Below are 21661 nucleotides of genomic sequence, written 5' to 3'. Positions count from 1 at the left end.
GACATGTTGATATTGGATTGGGCACATGCATATCCATCCAGATACTGATAGTTTGTTCATCTCAAAAACAAATCCATGAGCAATAGTATGACCTCAAAAGTGCAGAAAACTCTCATTTCTTCCTTTTACTTAATCTTACTCTTCATCTCCAAAGTGCATGGAGAAACCCAAAATACCTGCAAAGAATTCAAGTGTGGGGATAAGGGCCCAACTCTAGATCCTTGGTCTCTAGCGAATGTTTTTGTGCAACGGAAAGATTTGTACGTGAAAATAAAAGTGATTTATCCTAAAAACTCAAAAACCAGGCAAAATAAATTTCTGATTCGGGTGTCCCTGGAAATATTTACTCCAGGTTTAATTTACAGGTGCATCCCTGGAATCATTAGTTGTATTACTACTTGTTGCAGCATATCAAGTATATTGCTCCGATATAAAAGAAAATGAGAGTGAATTGATTAAAAATTGAAAGATTTTTGGAGGATTACAAGGCTCTCAAACCGAGCAGGTATTCGTATCCCGATAGTAAGGGGATTACAATTCAGTTCATAGACAAGTTAGGCCTAGGAGCCTATATGTGGAACTGTTTTTAAAGGAAAGCTATCTTCTGTTGATTCTCAATAGTTCTAAGAAATTAGAGATATTTCAATGTATCCGAAATACGAGGCGGTGAACCACAAGATATTATACAATTGGAAGGGGAGATCGGGAAGAGTTCATAAATAAAGGGGGAACAATGGGTCATATCAACCATGCTATTCCCTTGGTTGGCTCTGCGTTTATGGATTTAGACGAGCTGTTGTTCATTAGATCACTGCATGTGGGATAAGCTGCAAGATGTAGCCATTTGCCAAAGGAATTGAATATCTTCACCAAGGATGTGATCAACAAATCTTCCATTTGGCTTACAATCACAATGATGCTCCAGCGAGTGATAGACATTACGTTCAAGAATCTTAGGAAATTATAATGAGGCTGAGTCCTCCACCAAAGCTATAAACTGGTTGCACAGTACAGAGCAGGCAGCATTTCAAATAGAAAAGGAGGGATTCTCAGACAAATTTTTTAGAAAATGAATTCCACGTCGGAGAAAGAAGAGACCTTACATGTGCTTATAAGTAATTAGACTACTCTCATGTTACCAATTGGTTTTACGGTGGAACCTCAACTCTCTTAAAAAACTTCTAACTAAGAAATGACTTGGCAAACTAAAAGGTTTCGAATATTGCCACTCAGTATATTCCTCTTCGCTTGTAAGTAAGAGGTCTTAGGTCCGAATCTTGTAGATGGAAAATTCGATACCAAATTAGGTTGTCCATTGTGTGGCATAGACGAACCGCCCTCCCTTAGTGTAAAAATATTGTTGTACTCACAAGAAGAAAAAAAAAAAAGGTTTTCGATATTGACTAGGGAGGTCCCTCCCTACACGGACAAATAACAACCGGAGCTATGTAAGAGCAGCCAGCGTGAGCCCATGAGAACCAGAATTACCAGCACGAGCGAACAATCATCACAACTAATAATTTCTTGGAACAAAAATTAGAAAATATCGTCTTCATGAATCATACAACATGTCCTTCATGAAATATGTTATTTATCCCTGGAATCATGAAAATATGTTGTACTAAACAACATATTTAACATCACTGAAAGGGAGTTTTAACATTCAATGTACATGCACACAGTACGACTACAAAACCAGAAACATTGCATTGAGATTCAAACTGACAGAGTCCATGCTAGTTGCGTGTCTTCACCTACCCGTCAAAGAAGATGTTAACTCCACCTTGGAATATGATGGATTCGGATTATCATTAGGAGCACCTACGGGCATCTCTTGTGGATATAGAAGAGGCTCCGGAGGCATTCGAAGCAATTCAACATCTCCCTCGAGCATCTGTAGGACTTCCTTCATTGATGGTCGATCGCTTGGCTTCAATTGTATACACCACAAGGCGGTTATAATCATTTTTCTTATTAATGGTTTTTCCTCCTCCACAACTTCTCCCACCTCGAAGTCTTTTCCTTCATTATATTGATTGTAAACCCATGACGGGAAGTAAAGTTGGCTTGAATGCTCTGCCAATGCATTCAAATTCTTCCTTCGGCTTGCCATTTCCATCAACAACATTCCAAAACTATAAACATCCGCTTTAAACGAAACACCGCCAATATTCTTGTAGAATAGCTCAGGAGCCATGTATCCCATTGTACCCCTTGCTGCTGTTAGAGACACAATACTATTATCTACCGGGTATAATTTTGCCAGCCCAAAGTCAGAAATCTTTGGTACGAAATTCTCGTCAAGAAGAATATTGTGAGGCTTGATGTCAAAATGTAAAATTTGCATGTCACAACCTTCATGTAGATATTTGATCCCTCGGGCCACTCCAAGTGCAATCTCGTACGTTGTCTTGCAACTTAATGGGATACTTCCTTCTTTGCAATAAATGTATTTATCAAGAGATCCGTTGAGCATGAAGTCATATACCAAAGCATGCTTTGTTCCTTCAACACAATAACCAACAAGCTGAACCACATTAACATGGTGAATCCTCCCAATCGTATTTACCTCGCTGATGAAATCTTGTCCATTGCCTTTGGGCTTATCCAACATCTTAATTGCCCCAAAACGTCCACTCCGTAACCTTGCTTTAAAAACTGATCCATACCCTCCTTCACCAAGTTTTTCTTTAAATTTGTTAGACATCTTCTTGATGTTCGAGTACGAGTACCTTATTGGCACTAAAGTCTTTTCACCATGCAAAAATTCTTCTATGGAGTTGTACATTGACAAATGTCTTCTTTTCCATGTATAGATCAAAAACGCAGTCACGAATGGTGCCCCAAGTAGAAATTTTGCCCCGACAGATAGTACTGAACATTGGAGTAAATCACAAAAAACATCATGAGAAAAGAAATTGACTTGTTGCCTTGAATCAAAGTATATATGCTCAATATTTACCAAAAAAAAAAAATGTATATGCTCAATATTGGATATCATATATATCAGCAAAGCTCTTACCGAAATATTCGAGTACGAGCCCGGGCCGTAGAAGATCTGCGTTTAGAACAGAACGAAGAGTAAATCAAACTTGACTAGAGCTTGAACTTTGTAAAGTGAATATTGTGAAGAACATTAAATACCCAAGAAATACAAGAAGATATATTAACAAAATCAATGAGAAATAACTAGCTAGTTTTCGAAGTGCAAAGCATTATTATAGATAAAAATTTCTGTTAAGCCATCATAGATATAGCCCCTAATCAATTATGGGAGCTATTTTGGTTTCCAATTTCTGATAAGCCATCATTCAAAAATTTCTGATGAGCCATCATACATATACCCTGGAGGTAGTTACAAACATATCGCTCCTACGCACACCTGGATTAACATTGAAATTTGTTGCAGTTTTTCATATCCATAGAGGATGCACTATATTATTTGTTAGGTACATGTTTATGTGATTGATTAAATACCACTCTTGTAAGGTGCAACAAAAATATAGTGTAATTAAAGAAAGTCTGTGGCTCTTAGTACCAGTTTGGTACAGCTGAAATTAAAAAAAAAAATGCAGGTATGAAGATAAATTGGGGTCTTTTTAGTGTTTGGTAAACACTCTAAAACCAGCTTTTTTAAATTGAGGGTGAAAAAAAAGACTAAAAGCTCAAGCAGCAAAACATAGCTTTGAAAATCTAGCCCTTTTCCAAAACATGCAGAGCAACAGTGCATGTTTAATGAAACTTTCCTACACCCTCGTTAGTTTTTCAAAATGAGTCCTTGTCCCTAGGACCGCCGCCGTCCCTCCCACTCCCGCTCAACACCGACCACCACCACTGCACCAACGACTATCCCTCTCCTCCTTCTAGATCCTACACACGATCAAATGCAATGATTAAACAGTAATTAAATTTAAAAAACAACCCAGAAATTAATTTAATTGACAGAAATGCTTAGGGTGAGAAAAGGACCATGATTTCTTCAGTAGCAGGATTGATGATTCTCATAGGCAAGGACTTCACCAAATTAACACCCAATAAATTAATAAGATGCCAAACAATCTTATCTGCACCACAAAGAAATTTACCAAATTCAATAACAAAACCCTAAGTTAAAACTCAATAAACAAACCTTTTATTTATTTACTTTTATACCTCAACAACCTTGTCCATCCTGACAAGGGAGAAGCCGTATCTGAAGAGCATGACGAGTGAATTGGAAAGCAAAACAATCTTATCAGCAAAGGGAAGCTTTGATTTGAAGTGCAGAAGAGGAGGAGGAGGGGCTTTTGACGGCGAAGTTGAGGAGCTTGGTGTAGTTCAAAAGCGTGCAAGTTCCTGGGGTGGAGAATGGAGGCGCCGGCCTCGAAGTTGTGGGTGGAGATGTTGACGGTGGCCATGCCAACACTGACGACGGTGTTGCTCTCGAAGATCCAGTGAAGTTGAGATGAGGGAGGAATAGCGGCGGAGAAAATGAGGGAGAGGAAAGAGAGTGAAAGTGGGAGAGATTATAAATAAATAAAATAAATAAACAAATAATAAATAAATAAATAATTTAATATTAGTCCAAATATTTTTGTGATCATGTGATGACACACCACTTTCGATGTAACCCTCTTGCTGAAAAAGTTTTTAATTAAGCCCTCGTGGTAGGCCTTGTTAACAATTAAGATCGAAATCTAAATTTTCGTTAGTCTTCTGTTAAATAAACTCACATAACTATCACATGAAGTGTCAAATTCATCATTTCAAACCAAATTACATCTTATTCAATGAACATTTAGTATAATTTAGGGTTTACTGAAATTAGTATAATTTAGTGTCTAACTACTGGGTTTTTCTATCTTTACATTTTTTTTTATTTTAATTCAATCATGTTTTTGTCTTTTTATTTTTCAAAATAAATAAACTTAATTTTGACCGATCCACATATGATAGTCACATGATTTTATCTAACGGAAGACTAACAGAACTTTAGATTTGGACCTCAATTGTTAATAGGGCTCACCACGGGAGTTTAATTAATAGTTTTTTCACAACAAAGATCACATTGAAAATGACATATCACATGTACCACAAAAATAATTTGACATTAATATTATATCATTTTTAATCATTTAACATAACCACAACAGTTTTATATAAAAATTCATCAAATATTTAAATATTTTTTTTAAAATACTTTGATATTTTGGATTTGACCTCTTTAGAGATGCTTTTAGACTACACAACATGTTCTGAATATTTGGATCTCAATTCAAATTGAAAAGACACGTTCTCTAGAAAGTAGCACCTCTAGATGAAGGGGTGGAAGAAGCCAAGGGTCAAACCAATTCAAAAGGAATATAAGAACTCTCGAAATAGAGGATAAATTAAATGTCATATAAGCTCCCATGGATAGATCTCTTACATTGAATCAGCACCCATAGAAATTGAAAAAAACCTGCGGTGACAAAGAGGGAAAAATGTAAAATACTTGGCCCACACCAGTTGATTTTAAATTAAAATTTCAAACTTTATTTTTTTATTTTTTTTACATTAGTAAGGTAAAGGTTATATATGTCATTGACATGATTCGAACCTCATGTTATCATGTAAGAGCACAACATATTTTTATTACTGTGGTAAATGGTCACTTGCTCAAACTTGTTATTTCTTTGTCTAATATATTTGGCCATCTCCAATGGTCCACAAGCTTAAAAATGACAAACTGGCCAAATGTAGCCCTCTTCTTAGCCTTTTTTGGTGCCAACTACTTAGTTGTAATAATTGATTCAAATTCAATGACTAAATTTAAAAAACAAGTAGTTTATTTAAATTAATCAATAAATTTAAAGTATAAGTTTAAAAATGATAAATTATTAAGAAGCCTCTTCAATTAAAGATAATATATGAATTTGGTCTGACATTTTTATTTAAAAATAATTTTTTACAAAGGATGACCATGGCCCTGCAATTTTAATTTTAATTTTATTTATTTTATAGAAATGAATTTCCTACAAAAGATGATAATGAAGTAAAAAAGAAAATTGAGATTTATTCCCTACTCACCTCGAACGCTGTGCGGATAACACTCGAAATCCCACTTGAAATTCCACCATGGGTTTCTGCAGGAAAAGGGACCATCTCGGATATATTGAAGCTCAAATCCATAAACCAGAGAATTGTGTATGGATTTATAAGAAGCGTTGTAGCCGTCGAACAAGTAGGCATAAGTCGTTCGCTCTATGCTGCAACCGTCTTTCATCTGCCCTACCTCTAAAGATCCAATCTTGACATAGCCATACGATTTTGGTTGGGATGACGACATCGACGAAGATGAAGTAGAAGCAGATTCAACAGGAAAACATGGAGCAGCGTCCACGTAAAGAGATGAATTCATTGGACGCGGACACTTCAAAAATGTTAAATTTGTTGTGCCAATTTCCGTACATATCGCTGATGAATCTGTTGATGATGCTGTACAATTCCCAGGTGTCGTCGGAATTTGGAAATACTCATAAGGAAGAGACAGAGAATGAAGAGGAAGGGAGGAGCAATTGCTCTTGTCAAGGCCCGGATCGACAAGTCGGATTGTTTGGTTATGGTAGTTGATTGCCTGTACGTAGTAATCGCCAGATGAAGGTATGTTTAGTATGGTTTTGTTGCTCTCACAAGACAGAGTGTATCCTGAGTTGCCGCAAAAAGGGTAGCTTATATTGCGGATATGGCCGCAGGAAGAGGTACACTTTAGCTGGGTGGCGTTACAAATCGTTTGAGGGGATAAGCTAAAAACAATAAAAGCTGCAATTAAAAACCGCATCGAGGAGGAGGAGGAGGACCTTCCACTCATTCCCATGGAGAAAAATATCGGCGACGTTTGACACAGAAAGCGCGTTACAATACAAAAAATTTATATAAGCACAAGAAAAGATTTTACACATGTATAGATTGAAAGTAACTCCGCCCATGTCTTACATGGCCGGTCCCAAGCCCGGATAAAGGAGGAGGGGGAGGGCGTCAGGTAGTCGACAGCCGGCACTCCATGATCACGTCGAATCCTTATGAAAATGAATCCAGAACAAAATCGCGCTAAAGCTAGGGCGTCACCCGTAAGTGGCGCGCTGTGTGGCCCGAGCACAGTGATAAGTGAGCAAGGGTCGCTGTATCTCCATCGGCACCCGGATGCAGTGTTAAATGAGCAAGGGGGCCATAGAAACTTCTTTTCGAACGACTCCACTCAAAGTTGTTTGGGAGCATATGCTCCTATCAACTTTACCCGGGACACACAAAAGAAGTACGTTGATCCTATTAGACGGGGGAGGATGAAGAAGCTAGGACAGAAGGGTAGAGTTCAAGAGAGCAAAATGCGTTTAGGAACGTGGAATATAGGAACCTTAACGGGAAAATCTATGGAAGTAGTGAAAGTTATGGTGAGGAGAAGGATAAATATTATGTGCCTACAAGAAACTAAGTGGGTTGGTAGTAAGGCAAAGGATCTAGAAAACTCAGGGTTTAAACTTTGGTATTCGGGCACAAATAGAACGAGAAACGGTGTTGGCATCATCGTGAACAAGACCTTGGTACAACATGTTGTAGATGTCAAGAGGGTAGGAGATAGAATCATGGCAATCAAGATTGTAATAGGACAAGAACTTATCAATGTGATTAGTGCGTACGCACCTCAAGTAGGGTTGGATACGAGTTCGAAGGAGAAATTTTGGGAAGATCTTGGAGACTTGGTGCAAGGAATTGCTCAGACGGAGAAGTTATTTATAGGAGGAGATTTAAATGGACACGTGGGCAGGGAGACAGGCAACTATGGAGGTTTTCATGGTGGCCATGGTTTTGGGGAGAGAAACGAGGATGGGGAAGCTATCTTGGATTTTGCAATGGCATATGATCTCTTCTTAGCCAACACCTTCTTTAAGAAGAGAGAAGAACATGTGATCACCTACAAGAGTGGGTCGTCAAAAACACAAATAGATTTTCTTCTAATGAGGAAAGGGGATCGTATAACTTGTAAGGATTGCAAAGTTATACCAGGAGAGAGCGTGGCTAATCAACATCGCTTGTTGGTGATGGATGTACATATCAAAAGAGTAAGACAAAAGAACAAGACTTGGAAGTGCCCAAGGACTAGATGGTGGAATCTAAAAGAAGAAAAACAAGTCATTTTCAAAGAGAAGGTAATCACCCAATGTGTGTGGGATAGAGAGGGGGAAGCTAGCCAAATGTGGGATTCCATGGCTAGTTGTATCCGAAAAGTAGCAAAAGAGGTATTAGGAGAGTCCAAGGGCTTTGCCCCACACCAAAAGGAATCTTGGTGGTGGAATGAGGAGGTACAAACAAAGGTGAAGGCTAAGAAGGAATGTTGTAAAGCCTTATACAAGGAGAGGACCGATGAAAATGGTGAAAGGTATAGAAAAACGAAGCAAGAGGCGAAGAAAGCTGTCAGAGAAGCTAAGTTAGCGGCTTACGACGATATGTATAAACGAGTAGATACCAAAGAAGGAGAGTTGGATATCTATAAACTATCTAGAGCAAGGGAAAAGAAGACAAGGGACCTAAACCAAGTGAGGTGCATCAAGGATGAGGATGGAAAGGTTCTTGCTACAGAGAACGCGATTAAAGACAGATGGAGAGGTTATTTTCATAATCTTTTCAATGAAGGACATGAAATGAGTGCTTCTTTAGGGGAGTTGAGTAACTCAGAAGAGTGTAGAAACTACTCTTTTTATCGTCGAATCCGAAAGGAAGAAGTGGTTGTAGCTTTGAAGAAGATGAAGCATAAAAAAGCAATAGGCCCAGACAATATACCAATCGAAGTGTGGAAACTTTTGGGAGAGACAGGTATAACATGGCTCACTGACCTTTTCAATAGGATTTTGAAAACGAAGAAGATGCCAAATGAGTGGCGAACGAGCACTTTGGTGCCTATCTACAAGAATAAGGGCGACGTACAAAATTGCATGAACTATAGGGGTATTAAGTTAATGAGTCATACAATGAAGCTCTGGGAGAGAGTCATTGAGCATAGATTGAGGCAAGAGACACGGGTTTCGGACAACCAATTCGGGTTCATGCCAGGGCGCTCAACCATGGAGGCAATCTATCTCTTACGAAGATTGATGGAAAGATATAGAGATGGGAAAAAGGATTTACACATGGTCTTTATAGATTTGGAAAAAGCGTATGATAGGGTCCCAAGAGACATTATTTGGAGGATTTTAGAGAAGAAAGGAGTACGAGTAGCATATATCCAAGCTATAAAGGATATGTATGAAGGAGCAAAGACTGCCGTAAGAACTCATAAAGGACAAACCGAAAGCTTTCCCATAACTGTAGGATTACATGAAGGCTCATCCTTAAGTCCTTACCTTTTTGCGTTGGTAATGGATGAGTTAACATGACATATTCAAGATGATATTCCTTGGTGTATGCTTTTCGCAGACGATATAGTGTTGATAGATGAAACTCAGGAAGGGGTAAATGCAAAGCTTAACCTTTGGAGAGAAGTGTTGGAATCTAAAGGTCTTCGCCTAAGCCGATCAAAGACAGAATATATGGAGTGCAAGTTCAGTGCAAATGGAGGCCAAAACGAGTTAGGGGTGAGGATCGGAGATCAAGAAATACCAAAGAGCGACCGTTTTCGTTACCTAGGATCTATCTTGCAAAAGAACGGAGAATTAGATGGAGATCTCAACCATAGAATACAAGCTGGATGGATGAAGTGGAAGAGTGCATCCGGCGTGTTGTGTGACCGCCGTATGCCACTGAAGCTCAAGGGAAAATTTTATAGGACGGCAATAAGGCCGGCGATGCTGTATGGCACAGAATGTTGGGCGGTGAAACATCAACACGTACACAAAATGGGTGTAGCGGAGATGAGGATGCTTCGTTGGATGTGTGGGCACACGAGAAAGGATAAGATTAGGAATGAGGATATCCGGGGTAAAGTAGGAGTAGCCGAAATTGAAGGAAAGATGAGAGAAAATCGGTTACGGTGGTTTGGACATGTGCAAAGAAGGCCTACTGACGCTCCGATTAGAAGATGCGACTATGGGACAGAGGTTCAGGGCCGAAGGGGTAGAGGAAGACCTAGGAAAACTTTGGAAGAGACTCTAAGAAAAGACTTAGAGTACTTGGATCTAACGAAGGACATGACACAGGATCGAGCACAATGGCGTTCTAAGATTCATATAGCCGATCCCACTCAGTGACTTGGATTTTCCAAGTCTCCAACCGAGAAGTTTTCCTCACTCGGGAAATTAAGGGAACACTACCCCAACCTACATGCTCCACTCAGAAAGCTTCAACATACAAGCTTCAACAAAAGAAAATTCAAAGAACTTAGAGAAGAAGGCTTTGGTGTATTTAACACAATACGTTGAAATGAAGGAAAGCTTATTTTGATATCCTCGATAAGCTACAAATATGTACATATGCATGAGTCAAAATAAACACACAAGAGGGAGCCTTCACAAAGGTTGCTTAGGAGAAGTCTCAGCAGTCGGTAGAGCCCCAGAAAGAGAAGGCACCGGAGGGGGATCATTTGGAGCCTCAGTACTGGACAGAACCCTAGAAGGAGGAGGCATCAGAGGTTGATCATTCGGAGCTTCATTATGCGGTACAGCCCCAGAAGACGAAGGCAATAAATGCCTTTGGAACAAACCCACAAATCTCTGATGATCAAGTAAAACCTGACCATCAGTTTCCTTCATCTGGTCAAGCTTCCTCTTCATGTTTGTAGCATAGTCATGTGCGAGCCGGTGCAACTGTTTATTCTCATGCTTGAGCCCCCTAATCTCCTGTTTGAGACTCATCACTTCAGCCGCCAATGATTCAACTTGGCGGGTTCGAGCAAATAGGCGTTGGGCCATATTAGACACAGAACCTGCACACTGAACACTGAGAGCCAGCGAATCCTTAACTGCTAACTCATCAGACCGTTTGGAAAGTAGTCTGTTATCTTTGGGAGTGAGAAGGTTCCTGGCCACCACCGCAGCGGTCATATCATTCTTCATCACAGAATCCCCAACGGTAAGAGGACCAGTAGGGGAGACGAAGGATGGGCGCCATATGTTGTCTGGAGAAGGCGGGGCTGCCTCTTCAACAAGGTTCAAGTCAAAACGACGATCGGAGGGGCCAGACATTTTCAAAGGTGTTGAAGAGAGAAGAGGTCGGACAAATCAAGATCTTAGAAGTGCAAGAAGGAAGCTTCTACTGGTGGAGATTCAAGTGTGCTTTGGAACTTAATGCCAGCCCCTATAAAAATCTGCACTCGACGGAGCTTCAGAAATCGAAGAGGCGCCTGCTCAGAAATCGAAGAGGCGTTTGCTTTCTCAAAAGTTGGGCTGCTTAGAGATCACGAGGGTTGATCTCAGAAATCGAAGAGGCGTTTGCTTTCTCAAAAGTTGGGCTGCTCAAAGACCACGAAGGCCGATCTCAGAAATCGAAGAGGCGCTCGCTTTCTCAAAAGCTGGGCTCCCCAGAGACCACGAGGGCCGATCTCAGAAATCGAAGAGGCACCTACTTTTCCAGCCTTGTCAGCACCTGTCACACGCACACTCAGCTTTGCGGAAATTATGGGCATTCTGTCGAAGACTTCTGGGGAAGTAGAAAACACATGAATCTTACTGTTCAATCACCCACTTCCCACACGCAACAATAGCTCACGGGTACCACAGATAACTTTGCCAAAGTTCTCTGCCAAAGTTGAGCACGTGAAGCTTGCAGCTCCCACTACATCGCTCTGACCAAGAAGGGTAAAAGAATAGCAAAGAAACAGCACTAACAAAGTTTAGACCCATAAATTTTGAAGGTCTAGCTACCATATTATTACCCACAAGGGTAAAGGAACAATACCACTGCTGGATAATTGGAAAGTCCCTGTGTGTCAACCTCTGTGCTTCGTGGCAAGGTAGACTAGCAAACATGCCCAACCTTTACTCACATTCGAGAAAACACTCCCAATAAGATTGCTTGCTCCAAAATCGAAGAGGCACCGTCCTCCAAATCTCGAGAGCCAGACTCCCAACATGACTACTTTCTTAAAAATCGAAGAGAGGGTAAAGGAATAGTACCATTGCTGGATAATTGGAAAGTCCCTGTGTGTCAACCTCTGTGCTTCGTGGCAAGGTAGACTAGCAAACATGCCCAACCTTTACTCACATTCGAGAAAACACTCCCAACAAGATTGCTTGCTCTAAAATCGAAGAGGCACCGCCCTCCGAATCTCGAGAGCCAGACTCCCAACATGATTACTTTCTCAAAAATCGAAGAGACACTGCTTCCCGAATCTTCGAGAGCCAGACCCCAGCATGATTGCTTTCTCAAAAATCGATGAGGCATCGTTCTCCGAATCAATCGAAGAGGCGCTCGCTTTCTCAAAAGCTGGGCTGCTCAGAGACCACGAGGGCCGATCTCAGAAATCGAAGATGCACCTACTTTTCTAGCCTTGTCAGCACCTGTCACACGCAACAATAGCTCATGGGTACCACAGATAACTTTGCCAAAGTTCTCTGCCAAAGTTGAGCACGTGAAGCTTGCAGCTCCCACTACATCGCTCTGACCAAGAAAGGTAAAAGAATAGCAAAGAAACAGCACTAACAAAGTTTAGACACATAAATTTTGAAGGTCTAGCTACCATATTATTACCCATAAGGGTAAAGGAACAGTACCACTGCTGGATAATTGGAAAGTTCCTGTGTGTCAACCTCTGTGCTTCGTGGCAAGGTAGACTAGCAAACATGCCCAACCTTTACTCACATTCGAGAAAACACTCCCAATAAGATTGCTTGCTCCAAAATCGAAGAGGCACTGTCCTCCGAATCTCGAGAGCCAGACTCCCAACATGACTACTTTCTCAAAAGCGAAGAGAGGGTAAAGGAACAGTACCATTGCTGGATAATTGGAAAGTCCCTGTGTGTCAACCTTTGTGCTTCGTGGCAAGGTAGACTAGCAAACATGCCCAACCTTTACTCACATTCGAGACAACACTCCCAACAGGATTGCTTGCTCCAAAATCGAAGAGGCACCGCCCTCCGAATCTCAAGAGCCAGACTCCCAACATGATTACTTCCTCAAAAATCGAAGAGACACTGCTCTCCGAATCTCGAGAGCCAGACCCCCAGCATGATTGCTTTCTCAAAAATCGAAGAGGCATCGTTTTCCGAATCTCGAGAGCCAGATACCACAGGCCACTTTTTCAAAGTGCTCTGACAGAGTTAAAACATGTGAAACTAGCAGCTCCCACTACCGTGCTATGACCAAGCAGGGTAAAGGAATAGCATTACTACTTGTTGTTAGGGAGACTCCTATATATGTCGACTTCCATCCCCAACGGACAGGCAGACCTGCAAAAATGCTCAACCCTTCATCATATCTGAGAGGGCACTCCCAACGAAGCCTTTCGAAATATTCAGCTTTCTTTCCCCCCGATAATACCTCTGCAAACAAGCTATACTAGAGCAAGAATATCTCATATCATCAGGGTTAAAAGCAAGAGTATCCCATATCATGCTTTTTCCCTGTCTTTTCCTTTGACCTTGTTTTTACCTGCAAGACAAGGAGAAAGAGAGCAATCAGTCAGCACTTGGAATCAAGCTTCCAGCCAGGAACTGACTGCCTGGAACCCCTTACCTGATTACTTACCTGGCATTGCTCTCGAGTACTCATCTTCAACATGTTATGTTTCCAGGGAAGATTCCGCATCTGCTTGAGGAACAGATAGGGCAAGTGCGAAGGATACAAGGAAGCATGTGGAGACAAGCGTAACAGCACACGTGCCGATACATCCATTACTCTGTCAAAAGCAAAAGTATCCCATATCAGCAGGGTGGAACGTACTCTAGATTTGATGGACTTGTTTTGACCCTCAAATTCTTCAGTCGGCCTTATACTCTGGAGGAAACCAAAAAACCCTCCAGCTCAGTTCAAGAATAAGCCTGTGGAAAGTTACTTCTTCAAAAGCAAAAGTATCTCATATCATCTCTTCTCATTTTTCTTCTCTTTATCCTTCATGCTGCTGCAAGATGGGGAGAAGGTGAACAATCAGTCGGAGCTCTGATTGCTTACCTTGTCTGTCACCTCTTTCAGCAGACCCCCTAGCTCGGCGACTTGGGGGACTCCTACTACATGGTTTGTATCGCGCTTGACCAAGCCTGAAACTACAAGTAAGCTTCAAGTGCAATTGATACATTACCTTGTGCATCTCCACCAGTTAAAGATACCACCCCTGGATGGAGGAAGAGTACTTCCAGAGAAGATGTTACGAGATCATTCTCCCACAATATTTCCGAATGTCATTTGTACTAAATCATTCACTTGTACTCACTAAAGGAGAGCTTGAACCTATGTACTTGTGTAAACCCTTCACAATTAATGAGAACTCTTCTATTCCGTGGACGTAGCCAATCTGGGTGAACCACGTACATCTTGTGTTTGCTTTCTTATCTTTATCCATTTATATACTTATCCACACTAATGACCGGAGCAATCTAGCGAAGATCACAAAAAGCGACCGTTTTCGCTACCTAGGATCTATCTTGCAAGAGAACGGAGAATTAGATGGAGATCTCAACCATAGAATACGAGCTGGATGGATGAAGTGTAAGAGTGCATCCGGCGTGTTGTGTGACCGTCGTAGGCCACTGAAGCTCAAGAGAAATTTTTATAGGACGGCAATAAGGCCAGCGATGTTTTATGGCACAGAATGTTGGGCGGTGAAGCATCAACACGTACACAAAATGGGTGTAGCGGAGATGAGGATGCTTCGTGGGATGTGTGGGCACACGAGAAAGGATAAGATTGGGAATGAGGATACCCGAGGTAAAGTAGGAGTAGCCGAAATTGTAGGAAAGATGAGAGAAAATCGGCTCCGGTGATTTGGACATGTGCAAAGAAGGCCGACTGACGCTTCGGTTCGAAGGTGTGACTACGGGACAGAGGTTCAGGGCCGAAGGGGTAGAGGAAGACCTAGGAAAACTTTGGAAGAGACTCTAAGAAAAGACTTAGAGTACTTGGATCTAACGAAGGACATGACACAAAACCGAGCGCAATGGTGTTCTAGGATTCATATAGCCGACCCCACTTAGTGGGAAAAGGCTTTGTTGTTGTTGTTGTATAGATTGAAAGTGGCAGGTAAAGAGGAATGGCTCTCTCTTTCCGCTGTGGAATTAAGTATTGACCAAAACAGTAAATACTTTCTAGGCTTCCGTGACGTGGTCTTTGGGGTTAACCCGTAGATCAATTGCATTTTTATGGTCAGGAACTCTACAAAGTCTTTGTGTTAAACTATTAACATATATTTGTTCTTCTCCTTGGAAAAAAAATACCTCAGAAATGCAGCAGCAACAGCTCAATATCTCTTGGGTTCGCATATTCTCAATTACTTTGTTAACATTGCTCGGAACAACCCAGAATGCCTCTGCTTGTGAAAAATCCAAATGCGGGGATCATGGCGAGGCCATCCATATTCTGTTTCGCCGTGGACATCCCTGTAGTCCGACATCTGATTGCCATGCGAATGAGGCTGACTACGGACAGGAGCACCGAGCGGTAGTGGTGAAATTCTTGGTGAAGCGCATAGATTACAAGCATCAGGAAGTCCAAGTCTATCACCCGCGTAAATGCCTGCTGTTAAAGCCTTTAGAAGTTGATAACATCAACATGTCATTGCCAGCCTCTCAATTCTACTTCCAAGAATCCATGCCTTCCAACGCTACCTTATTCCACTGTCCTGTTGAAAGAGAGTTAGACGGTGCTAAAGTCCCCTGCATTAGTGGCCCTGGCTACAGAGTTTATGCCATTGAATCTTCCTACGAAACTATGTACTATCCGCTCCTAGAGTCGTGTACAAAGATGTACGATGTTTTGTCGATTCCACAGATGTACTATTATTATAGTGAGGTTCCTAATTTGAAATGGAAGAAACCAAATTGTAGAGAGTGTGAGGCAGAGGGCAACAAGTGTAGAATCAAGTACAACCACACCAACACTGAAATTCAATGTGTTCGCTTGAGCAAACCTAGTAAGTCTGCCTACATTTTCAATCTTGGTTTTATTTTACATATATTCTGCTATATTATTGCACTTGCTGCTTACTTATCTAGTAAGCATCCGACTGAACATATTTCAAACAACTAGATGCAACGCATTTGATATGAATTTCAAATGAATAGGCAAAGAGTAATTTGTTTTCTTCTATTACTAAATTTGCCCGAGCAGTAGATCATCACTATTACTAAATTTGTCAATGCTTTTTTCAGGTGTAACATGGAAATTTGCCGCCGTAGGTGGTGAGTAGTCTGACGGTTTTTTATTTTATTTCATGTCTAGCTAGACCGTCGGGAATATTATTATTTACTCAAGGATTTGTTTGATTCAGGTACAACCCTGGGATCATTTGTTGTATTACTTCTGCTGGTCGTTGCAGCCTATCGTGTCTATAGGTCTAATCGAAAAGAAAAGGAGAGTCAATTGAAGATTGAAAAGTTTTTAGAAGATTACAACGCTCAGAAACCAAGCAGGTATTCCTATGCAGATATTAAGAGGATCACAAACCAATTCCAGGACAAGTTAGGCCAAGGAGCCTATGGAACTGTTTTCAAAGGAAAACTTTCTTCTGAATGCTTTGTTGCTGTAAAAGTTCTCAATAGTTCCAACGGAAATGGGGAAGATTTCATAAGGGAAGTTGGAATGATGGGAAGTATCCACCATGTCAACGTGGTTCGTTTGGTTGGTTTCTGTGCTGATGGGTTTAACAGAGCTCTCGTTTATGAGTTCTTCGCCAATGGTTCACTGCACGATTTCATTTCATCGGCAGACAATAACAATCGTTTCCTTGGTTGGGACAAGTTGCAAGATATTGCTCTTGCTGTAGCCAAGGGAATTTATTATCTTCATCAGGAATGTGAGCAACGAATCCTCCATTTCGACATCAAGCCTCATAATGTTTTATTAGACGACAATTTCACTCCAAAAATTTCTGATTTTGGTTTGGCCAAGTTGTGTTCTAAGGATCAAAGCATAGTGTCCATGACTACAGCTAGAGGGACTATGGGCTACATTGCACCTGAAGTGTTCTCCAGGAACTTTGGAAATGTGTCCTATAAGTCGGACGTCTATAGTTTTGGAATGCTGCTGCTTGAGATGGTAGGGGGAAGGAAGAATATTGATTCAACCTCAGCAATCCCAACTGAAATTTACTATCCAGAATGGATCTATAATCTCCTAGAAGAAGGAGACGACCTACGAATCCATCTTGGGGAGGAAGGAGATGGTAAAACTCCAAAGAAACTCGCAATTGTAGGGCTCTGGTGCATCCAGTGGCATCCAGCGGGTCGTCCTTCCATGAAAGAAGTTGTTCAAATGCTGGAAGGAGGAGAAAACTTAACCATGCCTCCCAATCCTTTTGCATCTACAGGTCCTGCACGAACAAATGCAACTACACCTGCAAGAAATCTAAACATTCAGTTAGAAGCTATTGCTGAATTAGAGTAACATATCTACTTAGATATATAGATAGTTATGTGCGCACACACTTATGTATGTTAATAAGGACTCCTGAGAAGTGTAACCATTGTACCTAAGTACCATATGTGCTCGATAGCTCGAGGTGTTTGTCCGACTACGTAATTACATTCGAGGTTTGTTGGATTGCTTGGTTTTTCACTTGAAACCAATGTCTGGCCTGGCCATATGCATTACTTTTCCATAAAACTTTTATGCAAAAATCTTTCCTCAAGTTCTTACACCACAGTTCTTAACTAGCTTCGATAGACATATTGTTGCCATGCTTGCTTAGTTATGATCCTTCAAAGTTTCTAGGTTCTCAGTTTCCCATTCTTTAAAAAAAAAAAAACAACTAGTGGCAAGCCACGATTATCCACCCCTTCCTAGGGCCGGGAAGACTCAGTTTCCCATTCAAATTGATATGTTTTTGTAGCATTCTTCTTCTTTCTTTTTTTTTCCGAGTACTTTTACATATTGAGGGCGATAATTGCACGATGTGGATATTGGAATGATGAATTATTAGTGAAAATTCACTTTTTCTTGAACAACAATCACTTTAGGATGAGTGACGTTACCAACTAGAGAGATTGGTCTAGTCATATCTCTTCTAGAATGTCGAAATACGTCTCAAGTTTAATACATACCTCAATCAAAATCAAATAAGATAATGGTGATTACACATTGATTTATATGAGGAAATAAATAAACTACTAAAAAGAAAACTATTGGCAAGTGTTGGATTGTTTTAGTAATAAGGTCTTCTTCTTCAACCCATTGTGCCTTGAGTGTAAATTTTTTTCTCTCTCTCACTCTTTTTTTTTTTTTTTTTTTTTTGCCTAGATCGTAATTCTTTTCAAACTTTCCATGAGGTTTCGATCCAGTCTTTATAAATCGAACGATTCAAGGTCTTCCACTCAAAGCAAAGATGTCCAAGTGAAGTGGACTCTTACTGGTTTAAAAAAAAAAGTGGACTCTTACCATTGACCAGCAAGGGATAAAGCAAAGATGTCCAAGTAAAGTGGACTCTTACCATTGACCGGTACATCCATCACTATTGACCCCATAAAGTATGCATGTCAATAAAAATTAAATCGAGGATGGAGGCCTAGTGCAGTGGCACTAGAGCCAAGAAAACTCCCACCTCATCCAAGGTTCGAATCCCCCCACCCCCAAATTTAACTAATGACAAAAAAAAAAAAAAAAAAATTAAATCAATTCATTCTTCTTTTTTCAAGTAAATAACTCAATTTCCAATAGACTCGGATTTTCTGACTAGTACAAGGTAAATAAGAGGGATGAGGATCCTCTTCATATTCTTTTTGTGAAAATCTAGATGATCAATTAATCATGCTCATTCATCGTATATTGTGCGGTCAGTTTCATTAAATATTGTTTGTATTTAATTTTAAATAAAAAATTTAAAATATTTTATTATTACACGATGTACGATGAATAAACACAATTGATTGATCATCCGAATCTCTACAAAATGATCGGGCTAGGATCCTAATCCCAATAGAGCCACTTGCCTAAGCGCACGTGGCACAGTCAGCTTTTCACTAATATGAGTTATATATTGGATCCACGAGCAAATTGCCGTTTCATCTAACCATATCTTGTTCTGTCTATGACATTATTAAACTCGCAAATTTGTTGTTCCCTCTAGATATATAGATTTACTCATTAGTCACCTAAAAAGTGTTATAAAATTAGTCAAGTAATTGAGTATAGTAGAAACAAAAGAATATCTCTCAGATTATTGGTGCCAAAATAAGACATGGTTCAACTACATCATCACATAATTTTCCCTAAATGTTTCTTTCGTTGAGTGCTCAGAGCAATCATGATTACATGTATGACACTATTGGAGATTGCAACAGACAATCTTTATGTAGTGATTTTTTACATTTCCGCGAGATCTCACTTGTCAACCAAACTATTGAGCAATGAATGGGACGTTGCTCCTAAAGCAAGGGAGATGTGCTTAACTGCTTTGTTCAAAGCAGCTTGCTCAATTGTTCATTTTACGGCAAAAGTTTGAAGCAAGGCAAAAAGATGAGAATGAAGTAAAGCGAAGAAAAACAGTTTATTAATTTCTAGCAAATTGGTAAACTGGCACGAAGGCCAACAGAGTTCAAGGAAAGGAAAGGAAAAGACAGTAAATCCTAAAGTTTATCTAGAAAGACTACTCCTCAACAACTTGGACATCTTTAGCAGCCGCATCTCTCTCAGCAACATCAACCTCCTGCACTTCATCTACAGTTGCCCCATCCTAAGCAGCATTGTCACCAGCCAGGCCTACCTAAGCGCGTGAGGCTTTTGGTCTTAATCTTATGTGTTATTATTTTATAAGTGCATTTTTGTCAAAAAAAGAAACGGCGAAAATTTGCATTCACATTATTCACTTATAAGAATTGAAACAAAACACTTTAAACTATTGGCATAAAAAATAAAAAGAAATGTTCGAGATGGGTGTTGTCCCACCATACCTCACGCCTTACTTCCATCTTCCCCTAGGGGTGGGCAAATAGGTACATGAACCGTGGGTCGGGGCAGGTAATCACAGTTTGGGGCGGGTAATTACAGTTCGAGGAGGATACGGGCTGGTTTTTAATTTTTAAAAAGAGAAACAAGGCAGGGCAGGGCGGGGCTTTGAAATTTTAGGGGTGGGCCGGTTCAAGAAGTATAAAAAAAAAGGTACCCGGACCGGCTTGTTTGTAACATTTTCCCATTCCTCTCCTGTCGATTCTCAATCTCCTTCCTCTCAAATCGGGGAGCTTGACCGCTCAACGTCTCCCTCCTTGCCTCAATCTTTTCGTCAACGTCAGAGAAGTAGCGGTCGTCAAGGAAGTTGACAGCAGGGACGAAATCGATGGGTGAGTTCATTGAGTTGTAGAAGGGCTTGATCGGGACTCGCTCGTGGCGTCGGCTAAAAGGGTTGGCAGAATGGATGTTGTGGTCGTAGGTGACGTAGAGGGTCGGGACTCCCTCTCTCTCCCCAAACATTCTGCTTCTTCTTCTTCAAGTTCTTAATCCCAGCTAGGTTTTCCACAAATCATGCATTTTTAGCTTTTAGCCCCAACCCCCAATCTGGGTTTTGCTAATTTTCTCTGCATTTTTGCTGCAAGGATTGCGAGGATGGCATAGCCTTGGAGGAGGGAGGTGGAGATGTCGAAGAAGGTGGCAGTTTCGCAAAAAAAAAAAAAAAAAAAAAAGGACTTGTGGCCCCAGCTCATTTCAACCAGGCCGGGTTAGGTCCGGTTCCTTTATTAAAATATGTTATCTCCGACCCCGCCAGTCTCTTTTGCACCTGAGTCTAGTCTGATCCTTTCAAAATCGGGCCCGGCCCAACCCGTGTCCAGCCCTATCTTCCCCAATTCGCAACACTCACTTTTTTATCTCTCTCAACCGCACGCCACAACCGACCCTTCACCATCGTAGTCCCACCCCCAACATTCCAGTCGCATTCTATAACCAATCCTGCACCAAATGTAGCGGTGGGTATGATGCTTGCGATGAGTTTTGGTATTAAAGTTCTGATTGGATTTTGAAGAGGGAATTGGGTACGAGGTTTGTAGGATAGAGAAAATTAAGTACAAGGTTTGGTGTTGGCGTCATTGTTACTAGTGAAGGAGATAAAGGATTTTTTTTTTTTTAATTTTCTATGTTTTTTAAATTTTCATATTATAATATTAATCATGGGTTCCATGTGCCTACCATGTCATCATTTTGACAGAAAACTTAATAGTTAGCATGGAATGACCAATGTTACACCTTTTGTCAAATTAAAGAACCAAAACTAATAAATTTTTAATTGAGGTACCATAGTTCAGTCATAGTTTAGGGATCACAACTATAATTTACTCAAACAAATAGGAAGAAGATGGGTGTTTGGTTATGAGCTCAGGATGAAAGTTAGGTGTTTGGTTAACAAGACCACAAATGTTTGGGGAGAGCTTTAAATGAAAGATGTTTTAATATTTCTAGGCATGTCATTAGGTCAATATTTTGGGTACTCAACAGTCAGTACTAAGTATTGTCCATTTCTGATGACTCGAGCATCTCCAACAATAAATATTAAATCTTTGTTAAATCTCAAAGATTTTATTAACTAATCATTTCACAAAAATAAAAACTCAACCCACCACTTTCTGAACAACTGCAGCGG

The 21661-nt window shown here is 40.5% G+C and overlaps 2 protein-coding genes and 2 long non-coding RNA genes across 10 annotated transcripts in view; 2 read left to right on the top strand and 2 right to left on the bottom strand.

Moving 5' to 3' along the window:
- The first annotated feature begins 436 nt into the window (after nucleotides 1–436).
- Nucleotides 437–2020, top strand: LOC139193936 (uncharacterized). Its single transcript, XR_011578484.1, has 2 exons — nucleotides 437–574; nucleotides 1459–2020. It is a non-coding gene; the product is annotated as an uncharacterized lncRNA (long non-coding RNA).
- Nucleotides 1505–21661, bottom strand: part of LOC103410239 (rust resistance kinase Lr10-like) — a 42265-nt gene continuing 22108 nt past the window's right edge. The window contains exons 1-4 of one of the 7 annotated variants that reach the window (XM_070817770.1): nucleotides 6049–6666; nucleotides 3970–4104; nucleotides 3023–3870; nucleotides 1505–2874 (exon numbers count right to left, since the gene is read on the bottom strand). In XM_070817770.1, the coding sequence (XP_070673871.1) occupies nucleotides 1751–2788 (1038 nt within the window). In that variant the 5' untranslated portion in view covers nucleotides 2789–2874; nucleotides 3023–3870; nucleotides 3970–4104; nucleotides 6049–6666 and the 3' untranslated portion in view covers nucleotides 1505–1750. Of the gene's footprint in view, nucleotides 2951–3022; nucleotides 3871–3969; nucleotides 4105–4152; nucleotides 4530–5997; nucleotides 6862–21661 lie in introns of those variants that run through there. The other 6 variants (XM_029094113.2, XM_070817772.1, XM_070817773.1 and 3 more) reach the window with 6 other exon arrangements.
- On the bottom strand, nucleotides 5236–5578 carry LOC139193935 (uncharacterized). Its single transcript, XR_011578483.1, has 2 exons — nucleotides 5441–5578; nucleotides 5236–5385 (listed from the first exon to the last, which is right to left on the bottom strand). It is a non-coding gene; the product is annotated as an uncharacterized lncRNA (long non-coding RNA).
- LOC103409533 (rust resistance kinase Lr10-like) lies at nucleotides 15204–17637 on the top strand. Its single transcript, XM_070817767.1, has 3 exons — nucleotides 15204–16009; nucleotides 16248–16274; nucleotides 16367–17637. The coding sequence occupies exons 1-3, from the start codon at nucleotides 15322–15324 to the stop codon at nucleotides 17479–17481; spliced, it is 1830 nt and encodes a 609-aa protein (XP_070673868.1). The 5' UTR covers nucleotides 15204–15321; the 3' UTR covers nucleotides 17482–17637.

Source organism: Malus domestica, chromosome 02 (assembly GCF_042453785.1).
Source record: "Malus domestica chromosome 02, GDT2T_hap1".
NCBI lineage: Eukaryota > Viridiplantae > Streptophyta > Magnoliopsida > Rosales > Rosaceae > Malus > Malus domestica.
Note: the sequence above shows the minus strand (reverse complement) of the source record. Positions and strands in the feature narration are given on the sequence as shown.

Coding starts and splice junctions, on each gene's coding strand:
- LOC103409533 (XM_070817767.1), top strand. CDS start 15,322: ATGCAGCAGCAACAGCTCAATATCTCTTGGGTTCGCATATTCTCAATT. Junction 16,010..16,247: donor TGTTCGCTTGAGCAAACCTA/GTAAGTCTGCCT, acceptor TGCTTTTTTCAG/GTGTAACATGGAAATTTGCC. Junction 16,275..16,366: donor ATGGAAATTTGCCGCCGTAG/GTGGTGAGTAGT, acceptor TGTTTGATTCAG/GTACAACCCTGGGATCATTT.